Source organism: Athene noctua, chromosome 8, assembly GCF_965140245.1.
Source record: "Athene noctua chromosome 8, bAthNoc1.hap1.1, whole genome shotgun sequence".
NCBI classification, from domain to species: Eukaryota; Metazoa; Chordata; class Aves; order Strigiformes; family Strigidae; genus Athene; species Athene noctua.
Genome location: NC_134044.1, coordinates 2090565 through 2110978, shown reverse-complemented (window position 1 = coordinate 2110978; position 20414 = coordinate 2090565). Strand labels below are relative to the sequence as shown.

At 49.0% G+C, this 20414-nt stretch overlaps 1 protein-coding gene across 1 annotated transcript; it reads left to right on the top strand.

Annotated features, from left to right (window-relative positions):
• The first annotated feature begins 2265 nt into the window (after positions 1-2265).
• Positions 2266-14345, top strand: DZIP1L (DAZ interacting zinc finger protein 1 like). Its single transcript, XM_074912140.1, has 14 exons — positions 2266-2742; positions 3643-3727; positions 4617-4741; positions 5120-5278; positions 5473-5610; positions 6711-6845; positions 7355-7385; positions 8207-8251; positions 8700-8836; positions 9982-10174; positions 10547-10751; positions 11539-11690; positions 12487-12626; positions 13411-14345. Exons 1-14 carry the CDS (start codon positions 2266-2268, stop codon positions 13540-13542), a joined length of 2154 nt encoding a protein of 717 aa, XP_074768241.1. The 3' UTR covers positions 13543-14345.
• The last annotated feature ends 6069 nt before the right edge of the window (positions 14346-20414 follow it).

The following is a 20414-nucleotide window of genomic DNA, read 5'->3' as shown; positions in this document are numbered from 1 at the left end:
TGCAACTATGAGTCAGGGCTGTATTTACACCTGTATATACACATACGTGTATATATATATGTATGCATCTGTATATATGTGCTTTGCTTGATGCAATGAACTGGGTTGTTTGGCATTACAGTGCTGCTAACAGTATATATATATATGTATATATATATATATATCAGAGCAGTAACAACAGTAATGATCATTGCTGGCCATACAAGCCTGGAAGGCAAGGGGCTTGCTGATCTGATAGGCACCAAAAAAGATAAAAAATTAGCAAACCCTAGAGGGAAACTGCTTAACTACAATGTCACACTGATCCACAGCCATTCCCAGAGGCTTTCATGCCTTGTCTGTGGCAGTGTGTGACCTCCTCCTAGGTTAGCTGCAGCCCTGACTCAAGGTTTTCCTGTTTCCTGATGTACTGAGGCAGTGGAATAAGACAGAAAAGGGTGAGAAAGAAAGGAGGGTCAGGTAAAACTGGTGTAGAGCTAAAAAGTGCTTAAAAGAGCCACCTAGGTTGATCCAGACTGCTTCAAAGCAGTTGTGGACCCCTAGTATTTAAATGCAACACAGAGAGGCCCTGGTGAGAGATGGAACTACAGGCAAAAAAGGTATTTAGGTGCCTGATGATGTTTTAAGCAGACCAGAGAGAGGCAGAGATGTTTAGGGACTTACACAGGGCAGTTATTAGCAGGGGAGGAGCAGACCCTCTGTCTCTGAGACCAGGAGGAGACTGCAGAGTTGGCAGTGGGTCCAAATGCTGCTGAACTGGACTGAGAGCAAACCATCCTTCCAAGGAGACAAGAAGCACCATGCAGATGAAGCAACCCTGGCAGTGAAGGTAGGGGATAGGGGTAGAAAAACAGTCCCATGGGCTAGAAAATGCCCACAGGCTTGCAGACCCGACCGGCTGCATTAACCAGCTCCACCCTGTGCAACGCCCAATAATCCCTGGGAAACCCTGTGATTGCTCCAGCATCAAAAAAAGATGAGGACAGGATCATTTTATCCCCCAACACATGCAGGCACCATGAGAAGTGTCTTTGCTAGGCTCTCAGTTGGAAAACCCCTGCATGCAGAGCTGGCGCAGCCCAGCAGCCCCTTGCCCTTGCTCTGCCCACGCCACCATCACCCTGTGTGTCTGGTAGGGCCTTGCCCTGGAGAAATGCAAGTGGGAGCTTTGGAGCTTTTTGAGGACAGAAATTAGAGAAAAAACCCTGATTTGGACACTCTTCTGCTGCAAACAGGCAGTGATAACCACTGCCCCCTGTTCCTCTGAGTCAGTGGAGGAAAGCCTAGGAAAGCTTTGCTTTCTTGCACCATGCACACAGTTATTCAGCATCTCCCTGAGTTGCCTGACCCCGCTTGTCCTCATCTCGGGAGCACAGAAGGAGCTGCAGGCTCTGCAGGAGGCACAGGCGTGTGCGGGGCAGCGGGCTGGCTGTCACTCGTGTTACCACTGTACACAGCACACCCAGCAACACACCAACACTGCTCTGGCTGATCTGCTCTGTGTCCCAGGGCGCCCAGCCTGGGGGGGAGCCCAATCTGCATCCAAAAATATGGTAAGTGACCTTTCAGCAAAGAGCGTTTTTTTAAAAATGAAGTATCTTAAAGGTGGTGAGTGGGTGTAGAAGAGGAGAAATTATAACGTGGGGCAGCAGTAAATCCCTAGCTGGAGACTAAGAATAACATAGGTCTATTTCATAGATTTAAAACTATGTATTTAAACTATGTTTAATTATTGTTCAGGATACAGCTAGGAAAAAAAGCAAACACCACTTTTGGAAGTGCTCGAGGTTTAGCTCAGAGCAGGGCACCACGGAAGGCAGCACACTATTCTATTAAAACATGTCCAGTGTTTACTGTGTATTGTTTTCAAAACAGGCTAATTCTGTTTCCCTAAAACAGGTACACTCAGGAGGGATTTACAAGTTCATTCAGAATGGGTTATTGCAAAGCGTTCCAATGCGACACTTTTAGAAGTCTCCCTTACCAAAAGCAGATGGTGAATAAACTGGCAGAATTTTTCTTTTTGCAGAATTTGGCAAAGCAGTAGCTAGCAGTTCTGGATGGGAAGGGGAAAGGAAGGGGTTTTTATTTGCTGCCATGTAAGATAAGCTCTGATCCGCTCCCCTGTGCCCGTGGCGTGTGCAGGCTGTTGGGGGCTGCAGCTGAGCCAGAGGATGGCTGTGGGGTCAGCCCTGACGCATCCCTTTTGCCTTCCAGCACTTTTCTGCAGGCTCACTGCACCAGCCTGTGCCTGGGGCTGCAGCGATGCCAGGGGCATTCCCAGGACTCACCATCCCAGTGGACATCCCCCCCTTCCACTTCCAGACCCGCCGGGTCAGCGTGGACTGGCGTCGCTTCAGTGCCATCGATGTGGAGCGGGTGGCCCGGGAGGTGGACGTGGCCGCGCTCCAGGAGCACATCACCGGTGTCACCTTCTGTGACCTCGATGGGGAGCGGTGCCCCCACTGCGGGCAGCCAGCAGACCCGGTCCTGCTGAAGGTGCTGAGGATGGCCCAGCTGAGCATCGAGTACCTGCTGCACTGCCAGGAGCGGCTGGGGACCAGCCTGGCCACGCACGCCCGGCGCCTGCAAGCTGCCCACGCCGAGCTGGCGTACACCCAGCAGCAGGCGGCAGAGCAGGAGGTGCAGCTCCGGGGGGTGCAGGAGGAGAACAGGAGGTGGAAGAAGCTGATTGCCATGCAGCAGCTCCTCCTGCAAGCTGGCCCCCACACCTACTGCAAGGTGCGTGGTGGAAAGGTGTAAGAGGTGCAAAGCACATCCCCGTGCAGGATGCTCTTTGCTGCAGCACCCTGCCATTGTAGCCTTGCTGTGGTTACACCTTGGCCCCGGAAAAGGTGCTGGCAAGCCCTGCCGCTTTCCCTGGCACTGGTTCATCACCTCCATGGAGATGCAAAACCCTTCCTAGGGAAGCTCCCTTTTTTGTGCTAACTACAGGTAGTCAGAGCTGCACAGAGTGTGAGAGAGACAGAGGGTCTGTAGAGGGCTGGCTGGGGAGGTCTCACAGGATGCCTGTGTTCTGCGGGGACACTTCATGCCAGGGAGACTTTAAACATCCTCCAGACCAGTGAAAGATTTCTGGATGCTCCTGAATTTGGTGCTTATTTTGCTTTTCAAGGCCTCCAAGATTTTCCCACCCATTCAGAGGAAGCCTACTGGCTGTGCCTTTTTGTCTGCTGTTTCTCCATCACTGAATCAACCTGCTGACTTACTCCTGGAGAGTAAAAGCCACCCAAACCAGGTGATTCAGGTGCATGTAGCCTAGTCATCCCCACAAGTGCAGTTATCCCTTCCTCCAGACCCAGAACAGGACCCTGTTATAAGCTCATTGCTGCTTTGGGCACCTTATTGCTGGGGAAAGCCGTAATTTTTTTTTCACCAAGAGTATCCCTACGTCATCTTGGCTTCTGCCTTCTCCCGACCCCTGAAAGGTTTTTTCTTTGGCTTCAGACAGAAGAAACTCCTAATACCCTTTGCCTATGTATCTTCAACATGACAGCCACATCTCTTGATGTCTCCCTTTTTGCTTTAAAGCAGCAAAGCTTTGTCTGCCAGGCAGGGGACGTGGGGAGTGCCCCTTTCTACACATGCTGGTTCCTCTGCTGACTTTTGCACCCTCTCCAGTGCCACCTCTGTGATAAAGCCTTCATGAACGACTCCTTCCTGCAAGCCCACATGCAGCGCCGGCACGCAGAGGTCACCGAGGCAGGTGAGCACTGGGACAATTTCTCCCTTCACTTTCCCAGGCAGGTTTTCCCCCACTGGATGTAGATGCTTCAAACCAGAGTGACCATAAGAGGTTAAAGACAACTGCTTATAAATTCCTTGTTCTTCTCCATTTCTGTGAATATTGACTGAATTCTTTCTGCTTGCTGCCTTTCCCTCAAGCATAGGTAGGACATACAGTCGCGACTGCATGTGCATTTACAGCTCATCTCTGTGCCTCAGTTTCCCTAAGGATCTTCTTCACCTAAATATTCCATGTGACTATGGGGATGGATCTACACTGAGGAGTTTTGGAGCGTCTTTTGCTAGTGTGGAAGAGGGATTCACCTTCCCCATGCCCCTTCTTTGGGAAAGAAATGATGCTCCTTTGCAAAACACTTTGAAAGCTGCAGGTGTAGCGTGCTGCGTGAGAGCTGCGGAGCCTCGTTACAGCTTCCCTTGCACCCAACTCTTGAACTTGGCAGATCAAAGCTTTTGCTGTTTGCTGGAAGGTTGAAACCCCAGCCCAGGGCTGATGCAATGCAACAGGTTGAGCTTTGCTCCAGAGGCACCTTTCCCTGTGCAGCCTGAAATGTCCAAGCAGGGCACTTTGGCTGCTGGAGAGAGCAAGCCCTGTGCAGAGTCACACTGCTCCAGGAGCTGCTAATCCCTCCAAGTTCACAAAAATTAAAAATAATTTTTAAAAATATCAGAGGCCACATTTATCATGGTTTTTCCTGCAGCTCAGCTACTTACTTCTCCACCCTGAAACCTAGAGTGGTTTTGCTTGATGCTTTAGTAGGATTCTGCACCCCACCCAAAGCAAAATACTAGTAGGAGCTGTCAGATCACTACTCTTGCTTACAGCACCTCTGTTCCCCTGAGATTTGCAGAGAGGCAGAAGACAAAGCAGGTGCAGCAAATGGAGCACGAGGTGGAGGAGCTGAAGGTGAAACTGCAGGAGACGCAGCAGCAGCTGGAAGTGGAGAGGGAAGCAGAGAAGATGCGCAGGGAGCAGGTATGGTGCGAGGGCACCACTGCCTGTTTGGAAAAAATGGGGAGAAGAAGCCATGAAACATGGGGTGTTTTTAAAGCACAGGTGAAAAAGGTGCTGAAAAATATTTTATGGTGGGACTTGTGTTTATTTCTTCAGAAAATTTGCCTCCAAAAATTCCCATGGGAAATGTCACATGGAAATAAGGACTGTGTAAGTGTGCTTGCCCAGGAGGCTGTGCTGCCTCAGCCACCCCATGGTGTGCCCACAGGCTCTGAGCAGTGATGGTGGGAAGAGAGCGTTAGCACTCATCCCCATGGCACCAGGACAGAAGCTCCAGCCCTTGGTGCTTCTGCTCTGCAGCCAAGATGTCTCCAGTCCCAATTTTTCCACTCTCTTTAGGAAATGGAGAGAGCTCGCCAGCGAGAAGAGGAGGGTAGGAGAGATTTGGAAAGGTGGAAAGAGGAGAGGACAAAGCTGCATGAAGAGATAGATGGCCTGAGGCAGCTCTTCCTCACAGCGTTCAAGGACCTGGCCAGCAGGAGCAGTGCCGTGGAGAGGGTGAGCAAGTATCCCATATGCTCCTCAAGGCAGGCAAGGAGATGTCCAAGGAGATGGACCAAGTGGCATCACAGGTTCACAGCCCAAAGAGGCCACTTTTGGGGGTCAGAAGCAGTGACTGGACAAGGTTAGGCTCCCCGGGAGGAAAGTGGAACCTCCTGAGGAACACACAGCTCCTTCTCTCCCCACTCCAGAAACTGCAGGAGCTTCAGGCCAGCGAGGTGGCGGAGTCCAACCTGGGGACCCTGCAGGACGATGACACCGAGGAGGCACAGAGGTGGGCACCAGTCCGGGCAGAGCTGCGGGGCAAGCAGGAGACGGTGTCAGTGCAGGTGAGCATTGCGGTACCCATGTCCTTACCCCTACTGTGCATCCCAGGACGTGCGTTTGGGTGGAGATTGACCCACACACCTCTGGATGCACCTGATTTATGTTTGTCTGGTCTCAGCTCAGGTTCAGGTATCAATGGGCTGCTGCTGGTGTAGAGCACTGACAGTACCAGTCCAGAAATGGGACCTGGGGGGCTGCAGAGGGCATGTCACAGTCCCAGGTCAGCCCTGCTTACTGCAGGGAAACCTGTCTTCACCAGAGCACTGCAGATGGTCACCATATAGAAAAGCATTTAAATAAGCAAAGGGAATTTATTTACCCATGCATCAACCTCCTCCACAACTAAAAGCATCTGAAGAATGCTTTACTGTGCATGGTACCTCTGAGCATGGAAGTGAGTTGGGAACGACACTGCCATTACGGTGCCGACTTTCTTTTGGGACCCAAAGGGAAGTTGAATTTCACTGAGCATGGATGCAATTGGGTGCCCATACCCACGAAAAAACCCCAATTTACAACCCAGGGAGGGAAATGTCTGTGTTTCATTTGACAGAGGGCAGAATGGAGGCAGGCACTGAAGGACCTGTGGAGGAAGAACCACACACAGGAGCTTCAGGTAGGTGCTAGATGTCCTTGGCAGCTCCCAGGCACTTCATTCAGAAAAAGGCCTTGTTTCCTTTATGATTCAAAACCCAGAGATGTTAGGTCTCTTCAGAAGAACCGAGGATGCCCTCTCTGCAGATCAGTCTGGCAAGTGGTAGGCAGAAAGAGCAGGACTACACACTTTAAATGAGCCTTGACTGGACTTCAAAGCCCAGGGCAAGAGAGTGTAGTTATTATGTTATTACAGAAAGAATAAAGGAAATGCAGCAACCAAAGCTGTGTCTTATCATGGCTGATGAGAAGACACAAGCTTGCCACCAGCAAACTTTGAAGCTGGCTGTACATCTCCTGCAAGGCCAGATCTGCCCTTTGGAGGACATCTCAATAATGAATGGAAGTCCAGAGAGCTGCCCTTGATGGTGAAGGGAAGAGGTGACTCCAAATCCATTTTTACAGTGTTCAAGTCTTCTTGTTCCTTTTTTGCCCCTTTCTGTCGAAGAAAGAGAACAAGACACTCCATGTCACCCTATCCCAGGACCAGTGGGCATTTTTGGACCATGTCCATCAGCAGATGGATGCCCTCAGCACCCATCTCGGGGAGCAGCCCAGGGTCTTAAAGTCGCAGGAGAAAGCGGCAAGTGAAATAAAAAAAGGGGCCTTGGTTCATTAAGAGGGTTTAAGCATCATTAAAATATTTGCTGAGTTAAGACTAAGCCTAATTTCAAGCCCATTCTGTAGTGCTTTTGGCTCTTTTTTACACTCATTAAACACAAAGCATTACATAAATACCATCAGCACAAACCATGCCCACTAAGATGTAAATCATCAGAGCAACACTTTGCATTGCAGTTTGGATCATCTTTTACTTGTTATGAGATCCATGAATAGCACATGAGGTATAACAGGATGGCATCTGATGTGCTAGTGATCTTATTATGGAAAGGAAAGCCCCTAAGATGGCCCCTTGCAAGTATGGTCTGCTTACACACTTGGGGAGTGTATGTGTCCACTTAAGGCTCTTGCTATTTTCTGCTCCTTTTTTGAATGCATTTAATAATAATACTCTGCAGAGAGAGGAAAAATTACCAAAAATTAGAGACAAAGAAATGATCTTTGAATGATGCCTTGTCTGTTTCATTACAGATCAATCTGGTCTCTGCAAGCAAACCTGAAGGTAATGACTGCATTTTTAAAGTGAATCAATTCGAGTCTAGATAAATTTTTCATAGCTAACAGCCCTTCAGAGCAAAACGTCTTCTCTGCATCCCCCTACAAAAGAGTGCCATGAAAAAGCCTCTTCAGGAAAAGCCTCTCCAGGGAGCTGGCTGTACGTCCTCTCACATGAAGCCATGGAGTGGACACCTTCCAGTACCTTGACTATCTGATGCAACAACAGCGACCAGTTCTGGTCGCTGGCACAAGACTAATGTGTCCCTTGGGTGGGTTTTGAGTTGTAGCCATTCCCCAAAGTAATGGGATTTCAGTCAAGCACTCACAGCAAATGGATGACCTTGCCTTCTCCAAAGTGATGCCAGTGGTTATTTGCATAAAAATAAGGAGCTGAGGCATGCTTTGGTTTCTTCTTTATAGTCTGGGTTTTCTATAATCAAGTGCCAAGGAAAGGAAGGAGACTTTTCTGTGGCGCAGTCACAGACCCAGCCAGGTGCTGCTGCTCAGAAAACAAAAAAAAAGGCCATAAAGCAGGGATGGCTATTAGCAAATGCCCAAGGGGTACATCGTTGACCTCAGTCCTGAGGAGTAGATGTTTACCCCCTGACATCCTCCAGTTGGTGGCCTTGGCAGGCGAGCACCTCAGGGTTTCCCTCAGGGATGTTCTCTAAGGGCTGGTGCCAGACCTGGGACAGCCTCGGATCCCCAAAGGGACAGGTGTGTCCATACTTTCCATATAGGAAAACCAGGTGATGATCAGTGCTTGTTTCTGTACTGGGGCCTTGGCTTCTCTTTGACCCTCACAGGCTCCTTTCTGCCCTGCAGTGACCCAGGAGGTGACTAAAGCGGTGGCTGATGAAGAGTCATCAGGTGGGTGCCAGAGTTGTGACCGTCCTGATCCCCAAAACAGCAGGATGAAGCTGGTGTTTGGCTTGGGGTGTTGTTCAGTGAGGACGAGGGGGTGCTGGGCAAAGCTGGTGGTGATGAGGTGGTGGGCTCATTGGTCCCCTCTCAGCTGTGAAGAGTACAACAGCACCATGACCAGCCCTGCTGCCAACACGTTACCAGAGAAAGCTGCTCCAGGCAGCTCCTGGGCTGTGGGTGGGATTTTGCAAAGTAATTTTTGTGGGAAGGAATTGATCAAATTAGAGGTGGAAGTTGCCCCTTCACAGAGAGATGTAGTTGCTGAGAGCAACCAGTTGCTTGCTCTGGGACTGATCAGACCCATGTCCTCAGAGAGGAGAATGGTCCCACCAGCCCCTCCCAGGGCACAGCCCGTATGTCGCTGCACTGGTACCAGCACCCACCTCTACTCCAGACAGGAAGGAGGCCACGCTGAGTGGGAAGCAGAGGCTGCTGGAAGCTCTGCGGAGAAACCCAGACCTCCTGAAGCAGTTTCGCCCCATCCTGGAGGAAGTGCTGGAAGAAAAGCTGGAGAGTATGGGGGTCAGGAGGGTAAGTCTGTCCTTTCAGTGCCAGCATCTGCAATGCCAGCCCCAAGCCAGTGCAGGGACACAAAGACTGCTCTGAACTGTCTGTTTTTTTGGGGGGTGGCAACCGAAACACTAACAGGCAGTAAAAAAATCCCCACCTGGAGCAATCACATCCTGAGAGGCAAATGGGAAGGTGGAGGCAGAATTGCACAGCAGCACAGGGAATAAACTGCTATACTCCCATCTCTGAGGATGGTCATTAGAATCTCTCCAGCAAATCTTTCTCACAAGCAGCCTTTCATATGCTAAATTACTCAGGGCTCCCTCTCTTCTAGGGAAGGAGGGTGTTTGAGGGCACAGAAGCCCCTGTCATGGGAATTTCAAGGGGACTTTCACTGTCCAAGTCCTTTACATGCCAAGCATATTAAATAGTACTTCCTGCAAGTCTTCCTGAGCTCTGGGCAATGTAACACCACCACCTAGCACCTTGCAGAGCTGGTGCAAGGGCAGTGAGCAGGCAGGCAGCTGACACAGGTGCTGGGGACCCACATTGCTCCAGGGAACCACATTTCTGAGCATGGCAGCATTTCTGTTTCGGGTCCGAAGGCACAGAGGGAAAGCAGTGACTGAATGACTTCTCACGTGATTGTTTCCTGAGGAGCCCTTGTGTCTTCATTTCACATAGACTGGAGCCCTGGCATGTCCCCCCTTTCCCCAGCATGTTATTCACGAACACTAAGGTGGTGTCAAAAGCAGCAGAGGTACCCAAGTCCAGACCCACAGGCATACACTCACCTTCACTTCTTTTATATCTTTACAAGCACAGGACATTCGTGGTTGCAAAACTTCCTCGAGATGTAAATACCTCCCAAGAGAAAATCCTGCACTTAACCTGTAGCCTAGATATTGCCAAAAATACCTGATATTTACCCTTCAGCAGTCATTTACCAAATCAGATGACGGCTTTGCAGGTGTGGGCTGTTTGCATGGGAAACATCATACTGGGGAAATGATGGGTGTCAGGGCTGGTGAGAGCTTCCTTGGGCTTTGAGCAGGGCTTTGAGCTTGCAGGATGCTCTCGAGATACGGGTAGTGCTGCCAAGCACTTGTTTTCCCAGCCAGTGCTGTCAGGACAATGTCAGGCTCCTCAGCTGCCCTCTGCTTTAGGTTGTGAAGGGGATCTCCACTCGGACCTACAAAAGCCTCCAGGCTCTGGTCAGGCTTCAGCAGCAACAAAAGGCTGAGAAATTTCCTGGTCTCCTCCATCTGAGGGATGAGTTGGTCCAAGCAGTCATGGGGAAAGTAAGGCGATGCAAGAAGCCCAGCAGTGCTTTGCCTCGACAGCTCTCCATTATTCCAGGTGAAGTGACCTCCTGTCCTCTCTAGCTACTGACCATGGGGACCTGTGGCCACCCACTGATGGCCACAGGATGCTGTCCCCTTACCACTGGGGCAACAAGACAGAGAAGAGCAGGAAAGGGCATTTAGGGTGATGCAAGTCTCTGAGATTTCTCTCTGCATATTGACCTTACGTGGGTTGGCCTGACATATTCAGGAAAAACATCAGCTGTCCCCAAAAGCCCCAGCAGAGTTAAATACAGGGTTGGCAGTGCTTTCAAATCCCTTTCCCCCTTTATCTACACAATCCCATGTCAGCTGGGCTGCGTGGCTTCCCCAGCTACCAGGAGGTGGGTGGGTGGTAATTGTCTTTGCTCTCAATACTGCCTTCCAGCTCAAAGCCCAAAGAACCCCAGGTCCCTTCATGGGTCACAACCCATGGCAATGCCAGCTGCAGTAGAGCCTGAAGCCTCGGTGATCCCGCAGCCTGCTCCTCGGAGCAGATCCCGCTCCACCCACAGCACCACGAGGACTCCCTGGGGCACCCTGCGGACCTCCAAAGCCATCAGTCCCCACCAAGGACTTGTCCCATGGCAGAAGTGAGTCCCATCATCTCCTTTCAGTCTCCAGGCAGGCGGACAGTGCCCAGGACCCTCAGCAACAACCTGGCCCTGAGTATGCTGAGTGCTGCCACCAGCACCTGTGGAAACAGCAATTGGTTGTGGGTGATGTGGCACCCCAGAGGGGTTTGTTTTGGAAAAGGAATTTCCTGGGTTGTCTTGTCCCTGCCTGTATGGGCTGACTCAAATAACTCAGCAAAGACCGACCTGAGGGCTTGTACCCACCATGTGGTGCTGGAGACAAATATGGGGCATTTCCCACTGGTGTCTGGCTCCTTCTTCCCCTTGCAGAGGTTCTGCAAGGAGATGGAGTTCTCTTGGGGTTTTGGAGCAAAAGTATTAAAGATGTAAAATAAAAGCTTGGAGAAACTGTGCAGACTGCGAAGAGAAGAAACAATGTAGAGAGGGTGTGAGGTGGCAGAAGAGAGGAAGAGGAGCTTACCTGTGACCAAGAGCAGGTGAGGAAAAGGAGTGCCTTTTTTGCTCCAGGAGCAAGAGAAAGCCAGATCTAGGTTTTAAACTTAAGCAAAGCAATATCAGGCAAGGTATGAATGTGAGTATTTGTTGGCGATGTTAGCAGCGAGGTGTTTGCAGTCAGTGGATGTGATAGATCTGTCCATGGGGAACGCAGGCTTCTCCATGGGCTGCTCTGCTCTGGGATAGGGCACAGCCCAGAGCACCACAGGGCTTCCCTGCATCTGCCTCAGGAGTGGGGAAGGGGGACACAAGAGCAACCCCACGCCTGACCCACCTCTCTGTGCACCAGCTCAGAAGTGATGCTGGGAGGGAAGCAGCCCACCCTGGCCCTGGTGAGGCTCAGTCCTAAGCAAGAGCCAGCACTCCCCGCAGTGGTGCTGGGGGAAGAGACCGACTCCAACAGGCCAGACCTGGACTCACTGGAGGAAACGGCTGGTTCAGGTACCACCTGTTCATGTAGCAACTGCTGTGGGTCAGCGCAGTGGTGGGGACAGTCAGCTAGCACTGTCACTGCCTCTGTGTCACCTTCTTCCTGGGGCTGAGGTGGGCTGAGTCTTACCCCGCCATCTCCCATCCCCAGATGGGGCAATGGGGCACTGGTGGCTTTATTCATTGGCAACTTGTGTGCCTGATGCTACCCGGGAAATTTCCTAGAGTACAATAAATCCTGCAGCCCTGCCTTTGTGCAGGGGGAAACCAGACTGCCTACAGGACCCAGAGGGCTGTCAGACACAAGGAGGAAAGCTTGTTTTAACTGTAAAACCCAGTGTGAACCGTGTGTCAGAGGATGGTATGGGGACTGACCCATAGCCCGTCAGAAAGTTGGGGGACAGTGGGAGCCACCTCTCACCTATGCATTAACTGCAGACAGCAAAAAGTACTCCTTGCACATGACTGTGATGTCTGCCATGCCAAAAAATAGCTTCTGGTGCTGGTCACCCACTGCTGACTTGGGCTGTGTGTGCAGATGGAGGTTTCCTCCAGCATCCTTGCATGCACCAGAACATTGCCCACCCAATGTTTGCTCGGGGAGGGAAATCCCCGTGGTTTATTCTACACACAAAACATTTGCTTTCTGAAACAGCTCTGTTGGCATTGGGTCCAGCCAGCACTAGTGAGTTTAAGCTATTTAGAAGCCAACTCTCCGTGGGGTGGCTGGTGGTCCCCTCCCTTCTCACCCAGCTGTGACATCACCGTGCCTTGGGGCTCCCTGTTCAACCTGATCTGCCCTGCACAGGGACAGCCACATCCACGATGGTGAGGCTCTTGGAGAGACGCCTGGATGCAATGACACAGAGACAGCCTGGCAGGCCGAAACTCTTCCCAGCTGTGAGCTCAGCATCACCCCAAACCAGCCAACCTACCAAGAAAATCCAGGTATCTTGTGCAAATGGCCACAGGGATGTTTTCTGACATAATTTCCATTTAAAAAAAAGCGCCATGTCATACCCTCTCCTCATTCCTACCCATCAGCACTGCCACAGGGCATAGTCTGTGTGCAGGGAGTTACAGCAGCAGAGGCTTGGCCCTTGGCAGCTTCATCCAGCTGCAGACATCTGTCATTCCCCTAATGTTTGTCCATGCACCCTCCTTGGGGGCAAAAAAAATCAGTATTCATGCAGTTGAGAACAAAACAATAAGCACCAGAGAATCAAAATCAGAAAAGGTCTCTGGAACAAATCCAGAGATAATTGGAGTGATGCAATGGCAAAATTATTAAATTACTGAAATGGGACTTAAACATAACTTCAATTTATGGGAGAGAGCTGCTGTAATTAAAATGGTGGCAGTGTCAGAATCAAATTGCTTTTTTAGAAAAAAAAAAAAAATTACCCAAGGAAGGCCCAGTATAAATACGGGGAAGATTTTTTTTTTTCTTGATTCAATGACAATGAAATTCTAGGCCTTCATCCGGCAGAGTAAAAAAAAAATTAAAATGTGAAGCATAAGGTTTATGGGACAACTTGCAAGCCAGGGAAATAGAAAAGGGGTCTCTTGGGTGGTGTCCTGATGCAACTGCATTTGGTCCTCTTTGCTCTAATTTTTGCATCTCCCTGATGGAGGAGTCCCTGTTGATTTGTAGTGGGGGGAACAGGGTGCAAATGTGGGTTGTGGGTCTGTCCCTGTCCCTCCCCTTCCCCTTCTCTGTGCTCCTCCCCAGTTTGCAGGTGACAACAGTGACCTGGAGACCTCCTCCCTGCAGGACCTGGCCGAGCCACCACTGATGCTGAGGGGACCACCTCGGTCCCCAGAGCCCTGGGGAGCTGAGCTGCGAGGACACACGTGTTGGTGATTGGGAAGTGACAGTCCTCTGCCAGCAGCCACTGGATGGTGCCACAAGACCAGAAACGGGCAGCAACCGCTCTGCAGCCTTCCCAGGGCTGCTCCCGGGCTCTGGCTGCCCCTCTTTTGGGGAAGATCCCAATATTGGGGCTCTCCCAGACAGCACAAGGGTGTTGGGTCCTCCCTGGCCAGCCGCTGTGAACTGCACCACCGAGGATAAATGCTCATGGTCTGAAAAGAAGTGATTTCTGCTCTCCCTTCATCATGCACGTGAGCAATAACACAATGTCCGATGGTACCATGAGCTTTTGGAGCCCCAGCAGCGCTCCCTGGACTTTGCATCCCACAGGCTGGGTCCAGCTCTGTACCAGACACAGTCTGGCACTTGTGTGTGGCTTTTTTATTCTTTAAGAAGTCCAGAAAACAAAGTCACGGAGGAGAGAAAGCAGCTTTCCTTCTTGTTGCATCTCTTTGCCGGTGCTCCCGAGGGTAATGGAAAAGGTCTCATTTTCTGCTCCAGGAGGAACCTGGTCTGAATGCACTTGGACAAAGTAGCAGACCACAGCTTCTGTCTCCCTCCTTTCCTCCTTGAATCAGTGGAAACTCCAGCCCAAAGAATGATTTTTTGCACTGTAAACATGACCACATAAGCCTGACTCTGCAGATACTGCTTATCTGTGTAAATTAAGTTCACTTTCCTAATTCTCTCTGTATTTTGTACATTTGCAGCAGTGCATTTATGATCTTGATCCCTTAAAAGCATGAAATTTTAGAAAATGCAACAGGAAAACCTGTCAGTTCTTAATTTCAGGGGTTTTTTCCAACCACTCCATCACTGGTTCAGACTTCTACAATTCCTTATTTCTAAAATTTACATGTGGGTTTTAATGCTAGGGAGCAGAAAGCCCAAGCAGGGCTGAGCAGAACAAGATGAATTAATTTAATTTCACTGAAGAGCAAAAGTGCCTTTCAGATAACTGTTCACAAACCTGCAGAAAACCCCTCATATCTTGCAAATCCCCATGTCCTCTGATATATGCACATTCACCTGCATGCTTATACCCACCCCATGGTGTGGCTCTATAGCTGCATACCTTGAAAAGGATTTTTTACATTTTAATCATTCAAGTTTAAGGATATCTGGCTTGAGTTATTCATAGCTTACAGTGCTATTGCCGGATGTGTTACTTCATGCTGTTTAACAACTGTTGTTCTTTTTGGTGAGTGTTGATCATAACAAATGCTCTTTTAATAAATTAAATAAAGAAGGGATCTTTTCACCCCTTTCAGAGCACTGGTATTGGTAACCAGGAAAAAGAAATGAGCTTTTTACCTGTAAAAACTACAGGTGGAGGTAGCAGTGAGCATTTGCTTTTGGGAGAGGGGTGATAGGAAACCTGTCCTGGCTCACACACCTCTGCCCTCGCTGTCTACCTTACAGCAGCCCTGGGCTGGGCTCTGGTGCTGGCATGGTCCAAAACCAATGGGGAAATAATTTTCTGCTCAAAAGAGCAAACAGGGCAGAAAGCAGAAACTGTTTCATGTTGACTACGTGGCAAGCTCTGTGCCAAGGCAGGTGCCTTGCCTGGCACTAAAATCTGAATCACACCCATTCTGCCAGCTGCTGACCAAACCCTGCCAGGTCCAGGTCTGGCTGCTCTGGCTGCTCCTGCGCATATTCACCTGATGACAAGTGCAAGAATCACTTACATTCGTTTTCCCAGCAGCTGTTCTGCCTGAGGGGCTTTCAAGCACTGAGCTTTGCAGTGAGCTCCAAGTCCAGATGGTGTCAGAAAGGTGAGGGAAAAACTTCCCCTAAGTTTAGGAAACTCCAAAAATAGCTGACAGCCTAAGAGAAAGGTAACGCTTATACTCTGACAAATAAATAAATACAGATACAGAAAGAGCATTTTTATTTCAGACTGTACATTTTGAGCCAGCATGTTCCATGGGAAGTTGTTCCCTGCGTGCTGAGACACACAGCAGAGGATGCGTGGTCGGCATGGAAGAGCCATGAAGATTCACCTTGGGTTATCACAGGTGATGGGCTCTGTCTCCAGAGAAGAGAAGAGGAGGGGGAGAAGTGACTCCAACGATAACAGCTCCATCAGTGTATCTTGTCCAAAAAAGAAATTTTACTCGTTTTTTTTTCATGTTGTTGTATGAACTCTTTCCTCAGATAAAGCAACTGCTTGTTTACCTCTTTTTAGAGTACTGTCCTTTTTTTGATGACACCAAATTGGGCCACATTGCTGGGTATGTGGCACGAGTCCTGCGTGCATTGGCACTGAGAGGAGCAAGAATGGTCCCAGTGCAAGCAGATTATTGCAGCCAGGGGAATGCAAAACAAAACAAAGCCAGAAGAAAGCACACAGTGGAAAAGAAAATCAGAACTGCAAGCAGGATCTCTTGCTCACAGCTGAGGTTAAGTAGGCAGACAGGTGTCCTGATATTTCCTTTGCACAAAGATTTGTGTCTGCATTAAGGAAACAAATTCAGCTTCTCCTACAGAAGAACAACAATAGAACAAGAGCCACCTCCAAAATTCACAGAATCACAGAATCATCGTGGTTGTAGACCTTGAAGCTCCTCCAGTCCAACCATGACCCTCACCCTGACCGTTCCCAACCCCACTAGATCCCTCAGTGCTGGGTCAGCCCGACTCTCCAACCCCTCCAGGGATGGGGACTCCCCCCCTGCCCTGGGCAGCCCATTCCAACGCCCAACAACCCCTTCTGCAAAGAAATACTGCCTCAGAGCCAGCCTGACCCTGTCCTGGCGCAGCTTGAGGCCATTCCCTCTTGTCAGATTCGTTTTCCTCGCCCTGTAAAGATGCGATGCTGCAGCGCCATGAGACAATGTGACTTTGTTAGGAGCAAAAGCAGTGGGGAGGCTACTTCAGGCAGAGATGACCCATGCAAACCCCAGGCATCTTGCCTCATGCTGCCAGCACTTCTCAGAGCCTGACACCACATCTCTTCCCTCTCAAGCCTCCGGACCAGCTCCTCAGGTCAAATCCTGCCCACCAGCATGCTGTGGCTGTGCACTGCCAAGCAGTGAACAGAGTGGTGGAGCAGATTCAGGCCATGATGTGAAGCATATGTGCCTGTCCATGCTGCCTAACACCCCGAGGCTTTTCCTAAAAAGCTAAGAAAACCCCTTAAGTTTTGTGAAATGATGGAAGATGCAACCCTAGCATCATGACGTGATGTGGAGGAGCAGGGCCTGTCCAGCATCCATGCCTTTTCCTGGGCATGGTTTTACCTTTCCTTCAGTGCAAGCAGCCCAGTCCTCACCCCTATGCTCTGACCTACGTCCCCCACCCAGGCCTGTAACCCCATCCCCCCATACCCAAACTGCTACCCTGAAATTTCCCAAGGGCTTTTATTTTCCACCTAATTTTTCAACCTTGTCTTGGAGGGTTTTCCATGGTCTGCACTAATTGTTGACACCTTGTTTCTCCTGTCAGCCAGAAGTGACTCCTTTGGCTTTCTCCCATCTGGAGTCTCTGGGAAGACTAAAACGAGTTCAGAGGCAACAATATAAAGAACTAGCCAATTTAATGAAGGAGAAACCATGCAAATCTGGGATTCTCTGTGAAAAGGGGACCTTTGTACTACTATGACAAATTAAAGGGTTGGTTTTCACAAACACCACCCCAGCGGATGCCTGCACAACCAGCTTCCAGCTTGCAGGTACTGTAACAGCCATACCATTTAGGACACCAAATGGCCATAGGCAGGACCCCCTTCCCACAGGGGCAAAGCAGCCCAGCTACACTGAAATCAGTGGTCAGGCCCTTGCCAAGATTTTAATCCCATTGGAGTCTCATGCTCTTCAAAATAATATATTTTGAGTTTTTCTCAATGACTTTTGTCTTTGTGGGGCTCCAGTTATTGGTAATACTTTCATAAAGCATGAATATGCATGGGACAATTAGTAGATATTTAAACCACAACACTAACAATCTCTGAATGCAGCACAACAGTCGCAAATAGTACCAAGCTGAAAAAAATAAAGGAAAAGAAAAATCCTATCAAATGTATTCAACTGGAATATCTCACCCAGAGAGCTATTCTCCCATAATATTTGGGGCAAGCACAGTGTCATAAATCTTAGTGCTATTAATCCGTAGACTCATTCATCTCTGTTCAGCTATATAAAAGCAATAACCTTGTCACTATAGGAAGGAAGATTGGGCTTTTAATTGCATATAGATTTCAGGAGAGTTCTTATCTCATAGTCCAATTTGTAGCTTCAGATATGCGTCTTTGCTTCGCTTGGTCAGAGTCCATGCAAATCCGCCGTGCTCTCACATACTTATAAATGTTGCAGAAGCTCAGAAAGAAACTATATAGAGCTCTTCTGGCAGATAATACACACAGCCTTTTCAGCGTTTGCTTTATTAGACAAGCCTATATTTAATTAGCTCCTCTGAAACGGGATATGCATTTTTAGAGGGCGGTCAAATTTATGGAAACAAAACCATGTTTGAGTGCAGGCACATGTGCACCCACACACATCACCAGTCACAATTTCCTTGACTCATCTCCCTCAGCTCTGCAGGTCCTACCAAATGCATCCTTTTCCCTGCAGTTTATTGTCAATAAAGGCAAAATAATCAGGGGAGGGTGGGGGGTGTCTTCCCTCTCTCACAGTAAAAATGGCAGGAGGAAACACTGGATTTATTTATGGGGCCAAGAGATCTGCAGTATCTGCGTTCTAGTTATTTCCAGGCTTTACTCAGCCAAAGACGCTGAGTAGAGGCACAAACCTCCTTGTTGCTGTGCAATAGGTCAAACCAGCAAGCTCAGTTCAGCCCAGCAAATATTTAACTGCTCCTCCCAAACAGCAGTCGGGCAAGATGGTGAGGCTTTGCTCTGCATGCCTTGGTACGACACCCTACCCTCCGCAAGTTTCTGCCTGCAGGGTGACCGGGTGAGAGCTGAGTGTGCTCCTTCGAACAGTTACACTGAGTTTCAGAGCCTAAATTCACACCTTTTAGAGGGTAAAGTGCCTCCCTGCAGTGCTGGGGAACCCGGCACAGCGTGGCGTGCAGAGGCTCTGTTTTGGGTGGGTGGCTCCCAGGGTGCTCCCCAGGCATCACCCCTTCCCCTGCGGCTGGCACTCAGCACCACGGACTGTGGATGTGGCACAGTGTTCATGTCCTTGGGATATAAGAGCACTGGGACACGATGATCTGCCACCAAGGCAATGATGGGACATCCTGGGAGGGGCTTGGATCTCATTTTTTTCTCAAAATCCCAGAAATAATTAGGGTATCCTCATTTTTTTAACCTGTGGGGCTGCAGAGGAAAGCCTGGAAATGGGAAATTTGCTCTCAGTAAATACCTAGAGCTTTCCCTAAGCAAGTGGTTTCAGCCGCAGGACTTTCAGGAGACAGATCGGTTCAGCTGAAAAGGGGATATTTGGGTCCACGTCTCAAGACAGGGAAACACCGTGTGCTTTCTACAGCAGGAACCACAGCTCTGTGGCCGCAGGTGCTGGTTCTCTCCATGCTGCCATGCCCCTGATGCACAATGTTCATCACTCACCATGGTGCCCACCACGAGATAAAGGTCCATTATGGCCAGAAACAGAGGGGAGCAGCTGTAATATCAGGTGTTATTACACCACAAACAGGCACATAAATGAATGACTCTCTGCTTCAGAATGAGATTTTTTTTTTTCCAGTAAATTTCGCTGCATTAAAATTTTCCATACTGCAAGTTTTCAGCTGAGGTAAGGAAATGAAAACTGATTTTGGAAGATTAGGAATCCACACACTGGCACACATCAGAGTCAAACCAAGAGATATCTGGCTCAGTGAGTTTGTCAGAGTATTTGTGTTTCATAAAAATAAAATGTAACTTTGAAAGGCGCTTCCTTATGATTTTATGCGTGCACCTTATTTTGTTCTAATGCACTTGGAAACTTGTATTTCAAATTTTTCTGGGCATTTTTCTGTATTTTTCATTACCCTGTGTACTTTTACCTAACCCCCACTTAATGTGTTTCCTATCTAAATTAAACATTCCTGTTCTTTTCAGCCCCTTTCCAGTGGGGGCTGGCAGGACTGAGAGCATACCAGTCATTTTTCTGCCCTCCTAAGAGCAGTGAAGTATTTAGAAGTGTTTAACTGCTACCTTGAAAGTTGGGCAGATGCTGGCCTGACCAAAGTGGCCTCAAACCCAAAAAGAGCCATGTGCTTGCAAGGACTGTGCTCCTCAGCATGCCCAGAGTCCTAGCAAGGACCTCTGATTTCATTGCGTCAGTGCAGTGGGGACCCCTGATGCTTATTCATCTGCTTTTCTCATATTTCCTCTCAGCATATAACTAAGTATATCTTACAAAGGAAATAAAAAAGCCTCACCTTTCATTTTTTCCCCTCAACTACACATAGTTGTCTATATTGCTCCCAAGAACCTGCAAAACCCAAAGCTGGGGTGAGTTTAGCTGAGCAGGAAGTTGGTAGCTGCTTTTCATGACAAGGAAACAACAAGTGAAAACAGTGATTTTGGTATTAAAGACTTTTTATTTTTTAATATTCATGTAAAAACAAAAAACCTGCCCATCAAACAACAAAACAAACAAAAAAATATAAACCCAGTATGCAAAAAAAAAAAGACAGAAAAGCTAAGTCTATACTGAGAGATGGGGATAAAACCATAGTAGAGAATATTGATATTTTTAAAATAGGACAGAATTTACCTCTGCAAAACTAAATTGTTCTCCTTTAAAAACAGATCCTTAGAACAAGTCCTTCACTAGTACCAAAGGAAGAGTCAGCACTGCCATCCAGCAGAGGTAGAGATCTCACCCAGGTGGCAGAAGAGGACAACGTCCAGCCTGAGGTAGGACCAAGAACTTCTGCTGGATGGA

Bases quoted from the DNA above. Each gene is read 5' to 3' on its own strand.
- DZIP1L (XM_074912140.1), top strand. From the start codon at position 2,266: ATGCCAGGGGCATTCCCAGGACTCACCATCCCAGTGGACATCCCCCCC. The intron at 6,846-7,354 runs GCAAGTGAAATA...GTTTCATTACAG, and splicing joins TAAAGTCGCAGGAGAAAGCG to ATCAATCTGGTCTCTGCAAG. The intron at 8,837-9,981 runs GTAAGTCTGTCC...CCTCTGCTTTAG, and splicing joins AGAGTATGGGGGTCAGGAGG to GTTGTGAAGGGGATCTCCAC.